A 19,472-nucleotide genomic window follows, 5' to 3' on the forward strand; every position below is an offset into this window, starting at 1 on the left:
TTGCTATGTATATTAAAGTGAGAAAAGTAAGCGGAACCCATCTCGCCATGACTATTGAAGGTAATGCGTTGAGAATTGAATAAATATAGTGACACAACGTATTGCCGGCGTCTAAACGAGTTATGCATGCGGCGTTTATAGCAGCCGGGTCCCTCTTTCGCGCTTCGCTGAGAACACTCGGCGCCATCTAGCACCACCGCCGCGAAGCCTGCGCGTGGCCTCCAAAGTGCACAAAGCGCCGGTGCGCAGCGAGCGCTGAGAAACGCGTCATGCGCAAACCAGGCTACTCGCTAGCGCCTATTTCTAGACACGCTGCGCCATTCAGCGGCACTGCCGAGAAGTCCGCACATGGTCTCCTAGACGAGAAGCGTGGCTCGCCGGTGGTGGCGAACGCGGAGAGTGATTCCCTCGAGTTCCCCACACTCAGTGGCACATACATAGCGACCCAAGCTGGTGAGAGGTTTGTTGAGGAACCGCACATGCCCAGTGCATGCATGGCGCAACATTCCTAAAGTGTTGGCGTGGAAGACGCTCATTGAAAAGCTTCACGCAGCCAGTACAGCTGCGGCACAGCCGCCGAATGCATTGGATTGCTGTCCTTGAGGAACCTTGGTGACGTTGGTTCGATTCGTCTTGGCATCTAAGAAATTAAAGGGATCATTTTAGTCATTGCAGACGGGCGCATTCTCCGTGGAACATGCCTAGGGACTCAAGTTGGCATCAAAGATACTCGTTAAAGACCGGCACGGACCGAGTTGCACATTCTCAGTGCTTGAAATCGGCGTCGAAAATTCCGGTCCAGCATCTACAGCTACCAATGTCGGCGTGAAAGAGGTTAATCAAGCACGTATGTGCGCGCTGCGACGTACTCAGTGACGAAACTTGGTCCCAGTGTTGGTTTCGAACCGTTACCTCAGCACAGTAGCCCTATGCGCTACTCATTTTTACGGACTACGAAGAGGCCAAAGTAGGCGGGAACACGGTTAGCTAAAGACAAACACAGATGGGTGCAAACATCCATGTAAATATGGATAGTTGGACCCTGGAAAGTTTTTTGAGGTAACCTATCAATGCTCAAGCAATAAAGCTTTCATTCAACGTCTAAAAAGACACAATAATTTTATAAATGCATCAAGTGCCCGATGAACCTTTCCTGGGCGCCACCTTGTACACATACAGTTTGCCACAGAGAAGACCTGCTAAAGTAGACGTCGGTCGGTTGCGCTTTGAGCTTATTTATCTTTATAGACAAATCATCTCAGCAACGCTATTCACCAATGAAAAGCGTGAAATTATTATTACCTGCATAAAACGTCAGCTTAGAGCTCTGAACTATGAACTTGAACGCCGTTTCGTATTCCTTGCAGCTGGCGATGATCTCGCTTTATAGGGAGCCGGACGAGTGGAGCAGGGAAATTAACAGGCTAAATAGCTGCACAAATGCATGTAGTCAGAACTAAGGAGAAGGTGGTGATATTGGTTTTAGAGAGCAGCTCTTAGGCGTACGTTGCTGTGTTGAGAGTCGGCGTGCATCGGTATCCGTCGCTCTCCCTCGGCGTACCCTAGTGAACGAGCACAGCGAAGAATGAAAGAGCGAACGCAGATCATAGCGGGTGACGAAAGACGTAGGTTACGAAGAGAGCGCGTGGAGACAAGCGGAGGAGCAGGTTACAGTGAAAGTACGAGGCGTCAAGCGGAGGAGGAGAGTGTAGCAAGATGTTGAGGAGCAAAGCGTAGTGCCACGCGTGGTGGGCTCTGCGGCGACAACCCCTACGATATGGGGCCAGAGTAGCGCGGGCCGTGTGTTCGCCGATAGCTTGCTGCGAGCGCGTCGACCGTTACCAAATATCAAAACGAAGCGCTGCATGAGCGAATCTCTGTCTGCCGCGGCTGCTGTTAATCGCGATCACGCATCTTCCACGCACTGCCTCTCGCGATCTCCCGATCAACGAGGCAGTCGTGCCACTCTTTGCTCTTTTTGCAATGGGCCGCACAAGACAGATTGTCCGCACCAGTTAATATATCGCGATGTGAAAACACGTATAGAGCTGCGTTCAAGTTGCGCATTAGGAAGTATGGTAATCATCGGTGATACTTTTGTCTATTAACGAATATCATGTCTCATCGACTCAAATATCTTTGAGCGGGATACCACGTGCATTGTCGGGTGTCATGATACGCTCCTCGGGATTTCGCAGTTTATTTGTTTCACCAGTGTTTCCAGATATCCAGGTTTGATATAAATGGTTTTGACTGCATTCCTATCTAATAAAGGGTAAAAGTTCGCAAGAACGACTTTTCAGTCAAGTGTAAAAGTCAATCCGCTATTTGCTTGAGTGGTTTCGCTGATTCTGCCGAACCCTTGACAGATAGCAGGAAATATCGCATGATATCGCAAGTTCAAAACGCACCTTTACACTATATATGTTTAAGCCCTGCGCAAAGACACAATGAGGGATTGTTCCTGCACTTGTGGCGGCTCTGATGTCCAAGCTCAACCAATCCACACCGAGTTCGTCTTTTCTGCAATTCGAGAATGGCGTTTTCTCTGTGGAAATGGCTCTGATGCGCATGGAAAACTTGGTGCGTGGTTCTTAATTACTAATTTAAATACAGCCGAATGGCTCAATATGCTAAATGCACCTATCATAGAGTGCGTAAAAAAGCCTTGCCTGAATAATCCCAATATCTGACTGTTGTTTTACTTACATATCATTGACATAAGCGAAAAGTAAGAACTTTGCGAAAGCAAAGCTCGGTGAAAAAAAGGAGAAAAAGGACTAAGGGTGAGCAAAGTTTGCAGTAGTTACAGGGATAGGAGACCAATCACACCCTCAAAAAAAGTGCAATAACCTAATAGACGCTGGAAAGCAGATCGGAAATAGAGAGACGCGGCGGGTAATTGTAGCAATGTAGAGCTGGCGACAGCCGTGGAGGTGTCCTCAGAGTGGCGGAAGCTATGAGAGTGTGTGCGCAAAAATATGTACGGACCATAAACGAAAGAACCAGATGCGACTCGCAAGGGATGAGCTCTTCAATGCGTTCTAATGACTCGATGTCGAGGATGCGCAGGTCGTCTTCAACAGTGGTTGTGGATGCCTGCCTCACCATTACTACCTTGCATCCATACTACAATCTATGCTGAGACTGTTGCCTCGAGTCAGCCGGTCTGTGTTTCCCCGTCAAAGCCTAGCTGACAACCAGTTTCATGACACTTATGGCCCCACTATAACGACCTTACCAGGTTTAGGTTTCAGCGTGCCTTGCTCCACCACGATGCAGGGACAAAGGTAAGAAAACTATACAATCAGACCGGCAGCAATCACCTTATTCAAGGTGTGCAGTACGAGGTGACGCGTAAAGTATAGAGCACAACTTTTTGATGCCGCTGTAGAGAATGTCAGTTTGTCCATTGTGTCCTGCATCCGGAATCTCTTGGTTTTTCGTCGTCTTTCCACCATGATCATCGCTTCGTCGATATGGAAAGGGGTAATAACACTTTTAATGCCAAATGTACCCCTCCCCCCATCATCTTCCCCATCTCGCTTTCATCCGCATTTTCATGAACTTAAATCTCTAGCCTGGACGTTGAAGTAACCTAAGATCATTTGTGTATGGGATGGCCCATCAAATTCACCTTTGTTGCCAACCCAAAATATGTTCGAAACGCAATAGCTAATGCAACATCATTTTAAATGCGATGGAATTTCCTTGCGTGTCTCACGCAATTCTTGAATTCCGCTAGCTATCTGCCGTCAAATTTGTTCTATCGCAAAATAAGGAAAAGAAAGAACATGGCTGCCATAAATGTGCCTTCACGTTACTCATACAGCAAAGCCCGCCAAAAGATTTGTTGCAAGCTTACTCTCTTGGTTCTTAGCACAGACATAGCAATCCATATTCAAGGTAGCACCCGAAAATCTGAAATACGTTCTTTTTAGGTGTAGCTGATGGGACTGGTGTAGCCCATAATTCGTAAGATCTCAAACTCGCAAGAGCTCAAGACAAAATGTCAAATTGGCTCATAGCCAATTTGACACCTTGTCGGATAGCATTCAGGGTCCTCTACTCGTTGTGACCGATGTTAATTATCTACGGAACATCATAATCATGCTTAGCGTCCAACACCTGGTGACAATAAACATAAAGAAACATTAATAGTGTCACATGGCCATGTCATGCTTAAATGCTTTCGCATTTTCATAGCAATCTGAGATAAGCTCGGCGACAATCTTATCTGCTGCTGAAATTGCGATGCTAACCTTCTTTGTCAATATGCAATAGCAAATTTGTCATAATTAAGCTGAAATCAAAATACTGGGGTTTGCATAGAGTACGGGCAATATATGTGAAATGATTGCATCTTTAATATCTGTCTTACTTTTTCTACACGCCTTCTGGGTGATAAACCTATTTCCTCGCATGCTCGCTACAAAACCAATCTACTGTTGCAATCAAACTGAACAGTAATCAGACTTCAATTACGTGCAAACGCCACGCATCCACTAACCTTTTTCACTTGGCAAAGGGATAGAAACTCGTGCTCAATATCCGGCAAGTGAACGCAGTCTTTCAGAAAACTTGGCAACAAAATCACGTCCGCGTACCTCTAAAGCAGTGTGCTTAAGTGGTACATATTTTTTGTTCTCTCTCGTCCGCGTTCTATTACCATGAATTACTACCTCAGGCTTCGACCACCGTGCAGCGTGTCCGAGTGCCAGGCTGAAAGTATTGCACAGCTCAGCCCACGGCGCTGATGGTGACCCGTTTGCGCGACAGGCACATTCTGCAGTTACAATCACCTCGGGCCGCCGCGACTATGCACATCGCCGGGAGCGAAACCCATTGACTTCGCGAATTAGCAAGTGCGTGCGTTCACCCCACGGCGTCGAAAGATGGGCTTCTGAGCGAACGCCCAACGACATGGCCTTTGTCACCGTAGCCAATGCCTGTAGTCTTCCTGCCCGACCATTACTGCCGAAAATCTAATTACCGATGGCGCCATAATCAATCTTAACAAGTCTAGGCTGGTACATACACAGCGCATATCGATTGAACATCTTTTTTCTTCCACATGCTATTGTATGTTTTGTTTTGTTTATCTTTTACTTCGAATGCCTTGCTTTTCTCATTAGTTTGCAGATGCCCGTTAAACAAAAGTAAATTTGACTGCACAAGAAAGCGACTGTGCAAGTACAGTGATTATTTCCTGCGTTTATTTCGCAATTCACTTGTTGTTTTAACCACTTTTGGAAATATCAAATATTTAGAATTGGGTTTTGAGATCTGCTACTACTTCAGTATCTCACCTCAAAGGCTTTGTTAAAGCAAAACGAACCGTAGCAGCCCTCCCTCGAACTTAATGCAGGTGTGTTCTGACCAGCCACTAGTCTGAAAGAGTCCGAAGGAAGCCCTCGCAATTGCTTTTGTAATTAATTACGATTGCTTAACCACGCGACTGCATCTACTTTCCATTTGTAGTTGTTACTGTTGAACGTGGAATAAGGAACTGCGAATATTACAGCAGAAGGGACAAAAAATGCTCGGCAGGAAAAATGTTGTAAATTATTGAAGCAAAATTGATAAACAGACAATAGAATATTTTGGCGGAATATATTCCCTCATTTCAGAATGAGACCACAAGGGTGCACATACAGGGTGTTTCAGCGAGCACTTTCAAAATTTTTTAAAGGTTGCCTGTGGCACATAGCTCAATTCTAGTTTATGAGCCGGTCTACTCGAAGCGGCGGACACTACTTGCACAAAAAACTGAAATGTAAAATGAGCTAATTAGCACCAATTCCCGAATTAACTTTTCAATAATTATGTTATGACCCATACTGCAATTTACAAATTCTAGCAGCGGTCTTCGCAAGGCGGATCCACTTGGAACGAATTCTCAGGACGACACCAGTTTGGAGATATAAATCTCCTAACTTTGCGGAGAAATGCATTGGCGTTCCAGTTACTTGGTTGCTTCAGTGCATGAAATAACGTTTCCTTAACAAATTAACTGGAACGTCAGTGCATTTCTCCGCAAAGTTCCGAAATTTATATCTCGAAACTGGTGTCATCTGGAAAATTTATTCCAAGTGGATCCGCCTTGCGAACTCCACGGCTTTAATTTGTAAATTGCCATTAGGACCATATTATAATTAGCTAACAACTTAATCAGTGAATTTCTTTAATTCGTCGATTTTGCATCTCAATTTTTTGTGCAAGTATTGTCCGCCGCTTCGATAGACCAGCTCAGAACCAGAATTTTGATATCTTCCATAGGCAACATTTAAAGATTTTTGAAAGTGTTCCCTAAAACACCCTCTATAGATGATGCTAAAAATGAAATGGCAACGGTAAAATATCAAAACAAAATAAATTTGGCAGTACGATAAAAGTGACAGAAAGAAACTACAAATTAACAAGGTAAGCATTCTTGTGGTTCAAAGTTCCCAGAGCGGCAAGTACGTCGGAATATACTGCTAAAAGCTAGAACGGAGGTGACATAAAGATAACGACCGAGGACACTTGGTCCATGTCGAAAATAGCCCAGGGTAGTTTCAAGAAGCATTTTTCATTGAAATAAGAATCGACAACAGAAGAAAAAGAAATTGACAATAGAGTGTATATCCCTACAGAAATGGTCCAGAGGACAGATCACCACTGCAGTTCTTATACGCGTAAAATTCGACTACACGTTGTGATGCGGCATGCAGTGTTGGCACGAACGCCGAAAGATTTTGGAAATTTTGTCTTCCTCCGTGCGCACAAAGTACCCTAAGGACATCGCATCGCATATTTTCGCTTTCTTTATGCTTAAGACTATCTCATCAACAAGGATGCCGCCGGCGGCTAACTGAGGCTTTATTCTTGTTTAAGCATAATTTATTCTTCTGCTTTCCAGCACAGCACGGCTTCCACATTATTTCGGTCAATCAGGCAGTTACGTCGCAAGTTTCTCCTTTGCACTCTTCACTTTCGTTGTTCGAGATAAATGGAATAAGGCCAAAAGCGTTTCGCCGTCTCATTACGACATGCCTTGCGGGAGAGTTTATTCGGGACGCAAGTAATTTACGAATGAAAGAAAGCTAGCGAGGCTTGCTCATTGTCCAGGACGAGAGCATTGCTCTTCCAAGCTTGTTCGTTTAATGAGAAAAGAGTGCAACTAACGAACCCCACAACAGATCCACACTGTTCGCAGCCGCTGCTGTTATTAGTGCTGGTAGCGTTTTGGTCGTTCGGCTTTACTTGCTGTCTTTGACTTGCGCACGTGAATTTACTGAGAAGTAAATTGAAAGTAAAAGGCAGCGTACTTTACGAGAACAACTCTATTTGAGTATTTAGGCAGTCATTAAGGCAATATGTTCTACCGAAATTAGCAGGTGCGCTTGGTTCTCGAATAGCTGCATAGAAAATGTATTATTGGGTTGTAGAATAAATGCATGTTCTTATTTTTAATATGTCTTTGAATGATTGGTACTTTACCGGGACCACGGCTGCGTTGGCATAGATTTATCTGGTGGTACAACACTTTTCCTCGTTGAATAAATGTACTGGATAAATTTAACAAAACTACACGAAACTAAAACTTGCTGCTTACTGCACCGATTATAACGTTACCTGTTGTAACTGATGATTCAGTGCCACATATATTGAACCTATAGCCCTCATAACAGTGTATGCGTTCTAACACCGAGGAAATTAATGCATCATTTATAGTGAGAAATCATTAGGAGGGACACAGCGAATGTTTATTAGGTGACTGATCTCGTTAGTTTTGGTGCAGAATTATGACACAGAAGATTTCGCACGCCGTGAACACAAATTACCGGCGATCGCTATTCATTCCCGAATAACACTTTCGGGAAGTCAAACTGCATGCTATTTTCTACGCGAATTTGAGGGGACGTAATTTATGGAAGTTCCAGCTGCCGCAAATTATGAGCCGATATTTACTGGAGCAATAGTTCATGGGAGCATCACATTCAGAAATCGACTGTCTTAAGCTAACATACTCGCAGCAAAGTTTGTTTGCTGGTGTACCTGTTCTTGTTGGGCAAATATTTTATTTATTTATTTCATACTGCAGACCAAGAATCCGTACAAGCAGGACAGGTACAGTATGCAAGATAAAAGCACGAACATAAAAAGTAACATAGGAAAACAATACGCAATATTGAAACATACCACGAATTAACAGTACGTATGAAGGCTATAGGTCACAGAAAATCAGTTGAGATAAGTTAGACGGTTCCATTCTAATACAGTACGCGAAAAAAAAATGACAACTGAAAAACATTACTTTTAGCTAAATACGGGGTTAAAAAATGGGCGTGATCCTGTGGCGTATGTCTAGTGGACAGAGGAGATAAATATGCATGTGGGCCAAGGGGTAACTTATGATTAAGAAGTACGTATAAGAAAGTTGAGGAGGTTATTTTTTCGTCGTAGTTCAAGTTTTTCATTGTTGTTAGCTGCCATGAGTTCAGACTGTGTTCAGGTCTGTATTCTTTAAATTAGAATAAGCAAACCTAAAATCCTTACTTTGTACATGGGCGCTATTACATAAAACTATTCCAAACATTTCTATTCCAATACGACAATCACCCCACCTCGATTGGTCAAACAATTTTTGGACCACCCCCACTTCACCTGTCTGTCACGCGACCTCACGAAAACCGCGATAGCTCCCCATATGATATGACGTGTACACACTGATGATGCATGATTTGACCGAGCAAAAAAAAATGATTATTTCTGATTCGACGCCTATTTGCCATTAGCCCTCGGCTATTGGTCAAAAGTTTTCGGGCTGCACCCACATCAACTGCCTCTCACGCGACGTCACAAAACCGCAACAACTTAAATCATCAAAGGGACGCGTACGCGTTAAAGATGCATTAATATGCCGAACAAAACTAAATTTTCTTCGGTATAGCCGCACGCTGCCCCGTTCCGAAAGGAATAAAAGATAGCTGGACGATCGCTCCGGCACTACCTACTCGCCCCTGCCGGAGAGCATGTGTTTATTTGCGTCTAATGAAACTTTTTGCGTGACCGTGCAACGTTTTCGAGTACTTTCGGTACGTTTACGACCTCGTTTTGCCAACTCTTCTTCTCTGAGAATCTGTTTTAGCGTCATGCTTAAGCTTCCGTTGCATGCCGCCACGATTGTCGATGAGCCACTGCAAGCTAAGCAAGAGAAAGCGGACCAATCACAGACGCCGGCACCACCCTCTTCATCTGGTTATCGATATTCAGTGCAGTGGGTCGGCCTCATTGAATCCCTCTCCACTTGAGCATGCTCCTCGCCTCTTGTGAGCCAATTAGATAAGACAAGCCGCTCAGTGCATGCAGTGTTATTCGTTTCTCAAGCAAACAAAAGTGACCTCCTATGAACGAGGGGGGCATTTGATTGGTTTGCTCTGAGAACCCTGCAGGTGACCGCGCGATGCTTGCGTCGGCGGTTACGCAAATGTGACGTCACGAGATTGGAATAGAAACATATTGCAATAGTTTTACGTCATATGGCCCCAGCTTCAAGTTTTTTTATGTTCGCATAAGTGAAGGGGTCCCTACAACACGAGTATTTTAGTTTAGGCCTTATGTACGTAAAGTGACGGAGTATATCAATGTGAGAACGAGAATTTCTAAAGTTATGTTTTAGAGAAAACAACTTACGGAAGGCGGCAGCACATATGTTGTCTGTGTGTATAGGTTCGAAGACAAGTCATTAGTTATTGTTACGCCGATATATTTGAAGTTGCTTACCTGTTGTATTGATGTTGAGCCAAGGTTATATGTAATATCAAGAGGTGTTTTTGTACGAGTTACGCAAAGATAAACAATGAGCAAAACGAGAACAAGGTGAAAGCAAGAGCGGGCTCATCTTCGGTGAGCACGTTTTGCTTATCGTCTTGAATTTCCATCTCCGGCCTTTCCCGTGTTTTCCGCAAAGATAAACAGTTTTTTTTTTTTTTTGCGCTTAGAGCCATACCGTGTTTATCACACCAGTTTAATATGTTACGAAAACCTAAATTCAAATTGTCTTGATCATTAGTACAAATAACTTGACGAAAAAACACAATCATCCGCGAACAGTTTGATTTGAGATCCTGGTAGTACGACGGTAACAATGTCATTTATATAAAGTAAAAACAACAATGGCCCCAGAGCACTCTGCCCTTGGGCACGCCTGATGTTACAGGAAGAAAGCTCGAATTGTTCCCATCAACTGAAACGAATAGAGCACGATCGGCCAAGTAGTCTTCAATCCATGCAATAAATATATCTGGTAGATTTAGGTCCTTAAGTATAGTAATTAGATTGGGATGAATTACTTCGTCAGATGCCTTGCCAAAATCATGGAATATGATGCTCATTTGACAATTCTTATTCAGAGTTTCTGCAAATGAATCAACCACATTGACTAACTGAGTTACGGTATAATAACCCTTTGTTAAGCCATGCTGAACAATAGTTAGTATAGAATACTGTTCAACAAAGTCCGCAATGCGTAAGCTATTACATGTTCAAACGTGTTAGAAATTGGTGCTGTTAATCAGATAGGACGGTAATTTTTGAAGAGTAAATGGTTGCTTTTTTTAAAGACGGGAAAAACACGAGCTTTCTTCCAATCACGCGGTAGTTTTGCTGGTAACAGTGAACATCGAAACAGCGCAATGACAAAATGAGCATTAATCTCCGCACAACTTCGAAGAAATACATTAGGCATGTTCTCTGAACCGCAAGATGATTTTGTGTTCAAGTTCAAAATCATTGATACTACACCAAAGTATAATATGAAGTCAACGTCAGTGGGTTGAAACACTCTTAAATTAGGTGTAGTAAGACTTGTCTTAGCAAAAACGCTATGGAAAAAGTAGTTAGAGTGCTCCATAATGATTTATACATCTGTAAGTGTTTTTACATTAACTAAAATTTGTGATACCTGCCTCTTGAAGCCGCTTAGGAAGTTCCAGAACTTAATAGGATCATTTTTTAAAAAGTTTGGTTGGGTTGTTTTGAAGTAAAAATCCTCTGATTCGTGTAAAGCGCGTACCAAATTTATTTTAACTTCATGAATAGCAACGGATTATGGATTACTCTTCTTCAATTGTTTTAATTTGCGTTTTAAATGGATAATCTTACGGGTAATCAAAGGTGTGCTTTTATAAATGTTTTTACATTTGGTCGGTATGAAAGTGTTTATGCAGTGACGGCCCATTTCAGTAAATCGGTTCCATACCGAATCAACATCTCGCTCATTTTCAATAAAGTCAGTGTAACAACTTCCCATGTATTCTACAATAGAGTAATCGCTAGAACTTGAGCAATCCTTGAAGCTCCGTACGATTGTGCGTTTGGGAGTCACACAGTTTACTAGAAGAATAGTTACGTTTACAAGATGATGATCAGACAGGAACTTCAGGCACTTTGGCATAGAACGATGATTAAGTCGACCCCACGGCAGCCAGCTGAACTCCTGAAGCACGTGCCGAGGTACCTCATCGAAAGAAAACGCACTGGTAGAAGCCACGAGCGGTTCCGAGCAACTTGACACTGGATCTTGCATAAGGCTAAGGATCTGCACAATGAAAACAAACGTGTTTAGAGCGGTCCGCATGTTTCCAATGCCGCCGTGCTCTTTGACCATACAGTAAGCTGCAAGCTCTTCTATAGCCGGCCAGCACGGGGTCGCCACATGTGGTGGTGCTGCGCAGCGCCCCAGGCACATTGACGTAGAACGATTGCTAAGTCGTTCCCACGGCAGCCAGTTGAATTCCCGAAGCACGTGCTGAGGTAGTTCATCGAAATGATGCGCACTGGTAGCAGCCACGAGCGTTTCCGAGCAACTTCGCACTGAATCTTGCAGAAGGGTATGGATGTATGGGCCGATGCCGCTTGTGGATTTAGTGGGTAAATTGTGGCTTGACACGCCCTATTCTGGAATGATTTCGTTTCTTCAAATTTATTTATTTATTATCATCCGCCGAGGTAAGCAGGCTGTTACCGCGACGACAGAGAAGTGGCACCATGTGAACCAATGGAAAAACTCGTTATAACGGTATGGTGATTGCGATGCAAAAGACGTGAAAATATGTTGAGTAAACGTTTTTTTGCTTATTGCTATTTTTCATTCTTCTATTTGTTTGAACCTACTGCATTCAAGAACGGCCATTGCAGGAGTGGCAAGAATGTAGAGGGTTGCAGGGTAAAGCGTGAAGTACACGTGAAAAAAAAGTATAATCATGTCACAATCGACAAGTTCTGATATTGTCGTGGAATGAAATACTCCGGAGCCAAAGACTCCGACTCAGAGCACCAGAACCCGAGATGTTTATTTTTAAACCGCGCGCTAGCAAGTTCATTTTCTTCGGTACCTATTCTCTAAATGCTGATAACAGGGAGAAGGCGGGACATTTAAATTGAAGATGATGAGCAAGAACAGAACAACGCGAAAGCAGGGGCCAGCGTTTCGACAAGTGGCCTTGAAGAAGACATGGTATAACTCGTCACCTACAGCGCAAACATAGACAGAGGACAAAAAGGACGACGTAGACAAGCGCTATTTTTTGCCCGACGAACTATTTCTAGTTCGTCGGGCATCGCTAACACTGTTTGTCTTCACCCATCCGTCCTTGTCACCTTGACAACCTTTGCCCTTTGCCAGGCGCGCATCCTGACTTACTGCATTCATAGCCGGACTGGACAACTACCCGCCGAGGTTCTTACGGTCTTCGGTGGATTTCTTCCGTCTGCAGGGCATGGAAAAAGGGTGTGTAAAATCATGCGCTCCGAATGGATGAGGCAGGCAAGGATCTACCGTCAGTCTTTAAGAACAGCGCTTGTCTACGTCGTCCTTTTTGTCCTCTGTCTATGTTTGCGCTGTAGGTGACGAGTTATACCATGGAATTCCAACTAGCCCGTAGTCAGACCTTGCTTGAAGAAGACGTCGAAACTTGTCGAAATGTTGGCTCCTGCTTTCACCTTGTTCTCGTTTTGCACATCGTCGTAAATAGTGGCAGTATGTTCTCACCGTCATCGTCCGTACTGCGCCGAAGACACGCCATTACATATCTCTCTAATGGACCGTTGCGAACTCGCAGGCTGTTCCCGCCGCGCAAGCGGCTCCTCGGTCAGGTCGCAGACCTCGCAGCGGTCGGCGGCGTCCAACAGGAGCGGCTCGCTGTCCAGGGTCGGCTCCAGGCAGACCCCGGCAGCGGTGAAAGGCGCCGAGGGCTCGGCCGCCACCGCCGCGGCCGCTGCTGCACCCACCGAGGTGTCGGGCATCGGGGACGAAGACGAACGGGTCCCGCCGGCGCCGCCGCCGGCCACCGTCGGGGGCCAGCAGAGGAAGCCGCCGCACGAGCCCGCACGCGGGTCCGCCTCGTCGCCGATGGACGCGGCGCGCGCGGACCCCGCGGCCGAACAGCCCATCACGCGACCTCTCCGGTCGCCACTCTCGCACGACGTACGCGACAAGGTGCGTGGAATGGACGCGGTGCACCATTGAGTGTACCCTTAGGTCACGTAGCCGAACGGAGCGCGAACGGCGCAGGAACATAAAGAAAGGAAGACGACATGAGCGCTTACCAGTGGCTATTTTATACTGATATTGATTCGGAGGGGGAAGGCACAGTTTTAAAACTTAAAGTGTTTGGTCGTCAGACATCTGGTGACCTACCCACGAAGGTCTTATAATTGTAGCAAGCACCTTGTTCTTGAATTCTTTATTTTTTCTTTGAACAGATTGGCTAATTAACAATAACGCTGGCACACCGTATAAAATTGTAACAAATCCAAAGAACAGAAAGAAACAGAGGAGCCATTCCACTCGGTGAAGGTCGATGATCAGAAAAGCTGTAGCACATCGTACAGTGTTAGACAAGGGTACAAGTATTTATTTTCATAATTTCGTTATGGTAGTGACGATAGCTTTGTGATTGCTGTGATATACACTGAATGGTTTGGTTACAACCTCAGCAAGATTCTTGGCCAAAGTAAAACCAAAGGGAGTAGTTAGGTGACTTGGATAGGTGTTGCACGAAAAATAAGCTCTCCTAGCACAAACTGAGCCAACCATTTCTAGCCTGGTTTTGAAATGCCCGCATTCTAGTCTCCTACAGTGATCACAGGGGCAGTGTCATCGCGGCTAACCCATGCAAAGTGCGTTGTCATGAACTTCTAGATATTACACTCGGGTGTGCCTGGAGATATAACAGAGTGGATATCACAATTCCACCTCTCGTTTGCGCGGCGCAGACATTCCCACAGTCGTTGGCATTGTCCTTTTGCGAGTCAAGGCTTTATGACTCTACATGCACTTTATCCTTTGCGTATTTGGCAATGCCTCTTGCTCGTGAGTCCAGATGCTCTTCACCAATGATCACACTATCTCCATTGACTTGAAACAATGCATCTTTATTTATTTATTTCATTTATTATTATTTATTATTACTATTATTCGCGGCGGAGTGCTTAAAGCTCGCTTCACCTCCACCGGGTTCGACCCGGTCTTTTTCTATTGCCGGGATTGGCCTATGCAACCCTTTTTTACTGTTGAGGCACTGACACAAAAAAAAAAAAATGAAAAAAAGAACCCCTAGCCATATGAAGTTTCGCTGTGAGAGCAGACCATGAATTAATTAATCCTGGTATCTTATGGGCCAAAACTGCTATTTGATTATGAAACACGCAGTAGTGGGGGACTCCTGATTAATTTTTACCATCAGGGGATCTCTTACGTGCCCCCAATCCGCGGACCACGCGTATTTTTGCATTTCGCCCTCATGAAAATGTGGTCCCCACGGCCGGGATTTGATCCCGCGACTTGGTGCTTAGCAGCGAAACCCTGTAACCGCTAAGCCACCGCGGCAGGTTTAAGGGCGGAACAGCGAATGCAACATGAACATGTTAAAATATTAAACGAAGTGTAAGGCTTGTAGCTGTACTCGCAATATTAATTGCAATAAGGGTACGCCGACTAATTAAACACGCGTAGTCTGGCGTGTGTGCACACGTTAATAGAGAAAAACTCCATGACTGCGGGCAACACCGGTTAGAATTACAGGTCGTTTAACCGTTTAACGTGCGGACTTAAAGCACAGCTTCTTCTGTGAATCAGTCCCTGCTATTGAGACACGAATACTCCTAGACATCTTTCGCAACCTGACGTTCGAATTCTGACGCAATGTTAAATTGTGCAGCTGTTGTGAGTAATGTTAAGCTAAACACATAATAAAACTACTCATACCTTTATTTTTATATGTAAATATTGACGGAAAAAAAGCCCGCGTATATGTTCATAAAACGCAACAAGCGTCTCAACGCGCCGGCTTGCAGGCGGAAAATTCTTAAGTATGTTCTATTCCATCGTCATTCCAGCTCCGTGATCTGACTCTCGCCACGCTGTTGCCGTGATGCTTTCTACTCCTACAAACTAGAGCAAGTTCTCTAATCGTATGGGTCATTAGGTGGTGATCGTGGCACTTGCAACTTCGTCATACCGGCTTTGCCATCTAACTCTCGTCATACTGTTATCATCGTGCGGTCGCCCACACATTGTCGTTAAATCATTGATACCACTTCAGTAATGTCAGCTCCTCGTCGTCACGCCGTACCCGCCGTGGTTGCTCAGTGGCAATGGTGTCGGGCTGCTGAGCACGAGGTCGCGGGATCGAATCCTGGCAACGGAGGCCGCATTTGGATGGGGGCGAAATGCGAAAACACCCGTGTACTTCGATATAGGTGCACGTTAAAGAAACCAAGGTGGTCAAAATTTCCGGAGTCCTCCACTACGGCGGGCCTCATAATGAGAAAGTTGTTTTGGCATGTAAAACCCCATAATTTATTTTTTTATCGTCACGCCATCTGCATCATACCGCCTTCATGGTTCCATAGACGTCAAGATTTCTTCTTCACTCTATCGTAACCGCAATGTCGTCATAAAATCGGGATTATGCCGCCATCACCATGCCGTCATCATCAGAATATCGCTATCGTGCATCCGTTATGAGACCTTCGTCGCTTGCTGTATTGAGCAGGCCATCGCCGTCACACAAATTTTATGATACAGTCATGGTTACGCCATTGCCATCATACACTCGGCATCATCGCATTTTCCTCGTGCCGCTGTCACGCCATCGTCGCCATACACACACTGTCATGCATTCGTTGTCCACCGTCGTTGTGATGCCGTCGTGGTCGTGACATCGTCGTCACTGTAACTTTCACATCAAACCCATGTCGTGCAATCGTCATGAGCCAGCGTCGTCACACAGCATTCGTAATATCGCTATCATCACGCCACCTACTCCACGCTGTCATTTCACCACCGTCATCACTTCGGTAACGTCATCCCATGATCGTTATACCGTCAGCATCATACCACCTTCCTTGATCTGTCGACGTCATTCCTTGTTCATCATGCTATGGTAATCATGCTGTCATCATTCAATCCTAATTATGTCATCGTTGTCATGCCGTCGTCGTTGTACAGCCATGATCATGGATGACCTTGGCAAGCGAGTGCAATAACTAAGGGGGACGATATATATATATATATATATATATATATATATATATTGTATTGGGGAAAATGCATACAGGTTGTGGGCACTACTAAGGCTTCGGCGCGAGACCCGACCTCGAGCTTCTAATGCCAAGAACTAAGACTGTTCATACAGAGTCACTTGCGATTCCTCGGACGAGCAACAACAAATCAAACTTTCATTTCGGGAAAGTGCTGGACAGCCTCGAAAACTGGAACTCCGAAGCCCAACGCTACCCACTGCTGTGACCATGCCTGATGAAACCACCCAGGAAGATATACCACAGGGCCCAGGTGTCATCGTTTCTGGTGCCTTGTGCCAGCTTGATCCTTCCGTCTTTACCGGCAACAATAATTATGACTGGGAGGATTGGTTGTCATTGTAGGAAAGGGTGAGCCGACACAAGTGGGACAGCGCCACCAAGTTGCACAACGTGCTCTTTGGCTTGACCGGTGCCGCGGACCTCTGGTTCGAAACACGAACACGATTTCACCCCATGGAGCGCATTCAATACAAGTTTTGCAATGTGTTTGGACGCCCCGCTCCGCACAAGCTTCGCGCTGAAGAACGCTGATGTGGGCACACGCAACACCAGGGTGAACGTTTCACAATTTACATCGAAGATGCCATTGACCTGTGTAACCGCGTAAATTTGTCAATGGCAAAACTGGACAAGATAAAACACATGAAAGGTATTGATCAGGTCGCCTTTCAAATGTTAACGATGCATTCGCGTACCGTGGCCGAAGTTGTCCATTCGTGCAAATGTATTGAGCTGCGAGAACGACGTATCTTAGCTTGGCGCCCACCACCCATGAAGATTCGCTAGCAGCCAACTAGACAACATTGCTGACACAGATAAAATAATTTATTCGCGAGAATGTAGCGCGACAGCTCTCTATTTTGCCGACCACGGAAAAGACTTATCACAATTTAGCTCCATCGATCCGACAGATGACTCGAGAGCAAATGACCGAAGCTCTTCCCTCTCCGTCTCAGCTGGCTGCCTTGGTTCCCTCCTCCGCCTTCAGTCCCTCGCTTGCCGGTGTTCTCTCCTCCGCCTTCTTCTCGGCAGCCACAGCTACAGGGTACGAATGTGGCGCTCTTCTGCCGCCGGCACTCTCCGGCCTTCATAAGCACCGCGCAAGCCCCCGGCTACGGCTTCCGATGATTACGTATGCCACAACAGTCGCCATCGGAAATCTACACTACTGACGACATACCAGCTCTGGAGTCGCAGCCCTTTGGTACTCGTCGCTCGCTTGCCCCTCGTCGCCGCTCACCCTTACCCATACTTCGTGGGCCTAGTGCCAGTACTACTGGCGCAGAAAACTTATTTCAGCAATTCCTGAGGCACGAACTGCGTCGTCGTTAGAACATCAAGGTCCTCTCTTTTCCTCCACTAACGTTATTGAAGTGTCATTTGCTGGCATCCAATCGCTTGCGCTCGTCGATACAGATGCTGCTGTATCCGTGAATGGTGAAAAGCTCTGTTGCTCTTTACGGAAAGTGGACATGACGCCTTCGGTGCTATCGCTTAGAACAGTCAGTGCGCAACAAGTTCAGCAGGTCACTATGTGCGCACTGCCAAGGTACTTACTCGAGACGTCTTGTGCTTGAGTGAATTCTTGGTGCTAAATTGTTGTTCCCACGATGTGCTTCTCGGCTGGGATTTTCTGTCGTGCCACCATGCCATCATTTACTGTGCACGTGCTGAGTGAGGTATGGCTCTGCGTTCATTGCGATTTCCCATTTCAGGATTTTCAAGTTCATGACGTTAGCAGGGTCTCTGTAGCTTCAGATACTGGCTTTCCTCTTCGCAATGCAATATGTGTCCCTCTTTCCTGCGCATCGCTTACCAGCGCAACGGTCATGTTTGCCCCCGCAGCCGTCTTCTATCGCCGAAAGCCTATATTCTTGCCTTTCGTCCTCCTCATGGTTCACCATGGTTCTGCAGAAATACTGGTTTCTAACCCAAATCCGTAAACCTTGGGTTTGCACTGTGGCGAGGCTATTGGCACCATCCAGTCTGTAGATGCTTACGTTATTGTGCATTTCTTTGTTGTCTACGACGTGGCTAATGCTAACGTAACAGCAATGACGCACCATGTGCCATCTGACCGGATGTCCCCGGATAATTTTTGTCGCTCTGTCACCGATGGCCTCGGTCCGACACAGCGTCAGCATCTGCTTACCCTTTTAAATGATTTCCCCCCTCTTTTTACTTGAACCAAGCGTTACTGAACCGCACAAGTACCGTCACACCACATTGATACGGGGTATCACGCACCATTACTCCAGCGTCCGTACCGAGTGTCATCCACCGAACATCGTGTCATCACGGAGCAAGTTGAGGACATGACCGAACGTGGTATTGTCAGACCATCCTGCAGTCATTGGTTGTCTCCCGTAGTGCTAGGCAAAGGGACACTAAAGGCAAATACTACGTCAACGTGGACTGTTTAAATATTATTCCAGAAATCTCTAAACGCTTCTTCCGTGCCATGAAAACACTTAGCTGACGGGAACATCTGAACAGACCGAATACCTTTTTCGAATTTCAATTTTCCCGCCACCTAACCGGGTGAGTGGTGACGTTGCATATGCTATCACAAACATTTGCTGCTGTCGATGAGTAAAACGGCGCCCGACAGACGGCACGACCGAGCCAAGACACAGCTGTGGATTGGCCGCTGCAGCTATTTTTTGGTCAAGTGGCGTAGACTATTCGGTCACCCTGCGACATCACATGGAAGTTGAATTGTCTGCTACTTGCCGTTTGTGCGACTTTCAAGGGCCAGCTAAACCAGCAAGCACTACGCGATAACGAAACACCTGAAATGCGAAAACCCGCCGTGGTTGCTCAGTGGCTATGGTGTTAGGCTGCTGAGCACGAGGTCGCGGGATCGAATCCCGGCCACG

General features: G+C 45.7%; 1 protein-coding gene across 1 annotated transcript in view; it reads left to right on the plus strand.

Moving 5' to 3' along the window:
• Positions 1-19,472, plus strand: part of LOC126530015 (uncharacterized) — a 301,615-nt gene that overhangs the window by 264,418 nt on the left and 17,725 nt on the right. The window contains exon 7 of the mRNA XM_050177484.3: positions 13,107-13,483. Within this exon, the coding sequence (XP_050033441.1) occupies positions 13,107-13,483 (377 nt within the window). The remainder of the gene's footprint in view (positions 1-13,106; positions 13,484-19,472) is intronic.

The sequence above is a fragment of the Dermacentor andersoni genome, chromosome 5 (genome assembly GCF_023375885.2).
Source record: "Dermacentor andersoni chromosome 5, qqDerAnde1_hic_scaffold, whole genome shotgun sequence".
Taxonomy (NCBI): Eukaryota; Metazoa; Arthropoda; class Arachnida; order Ixodida; family Ixodidae; genus Dermacentor; species Dermacentor andersoni.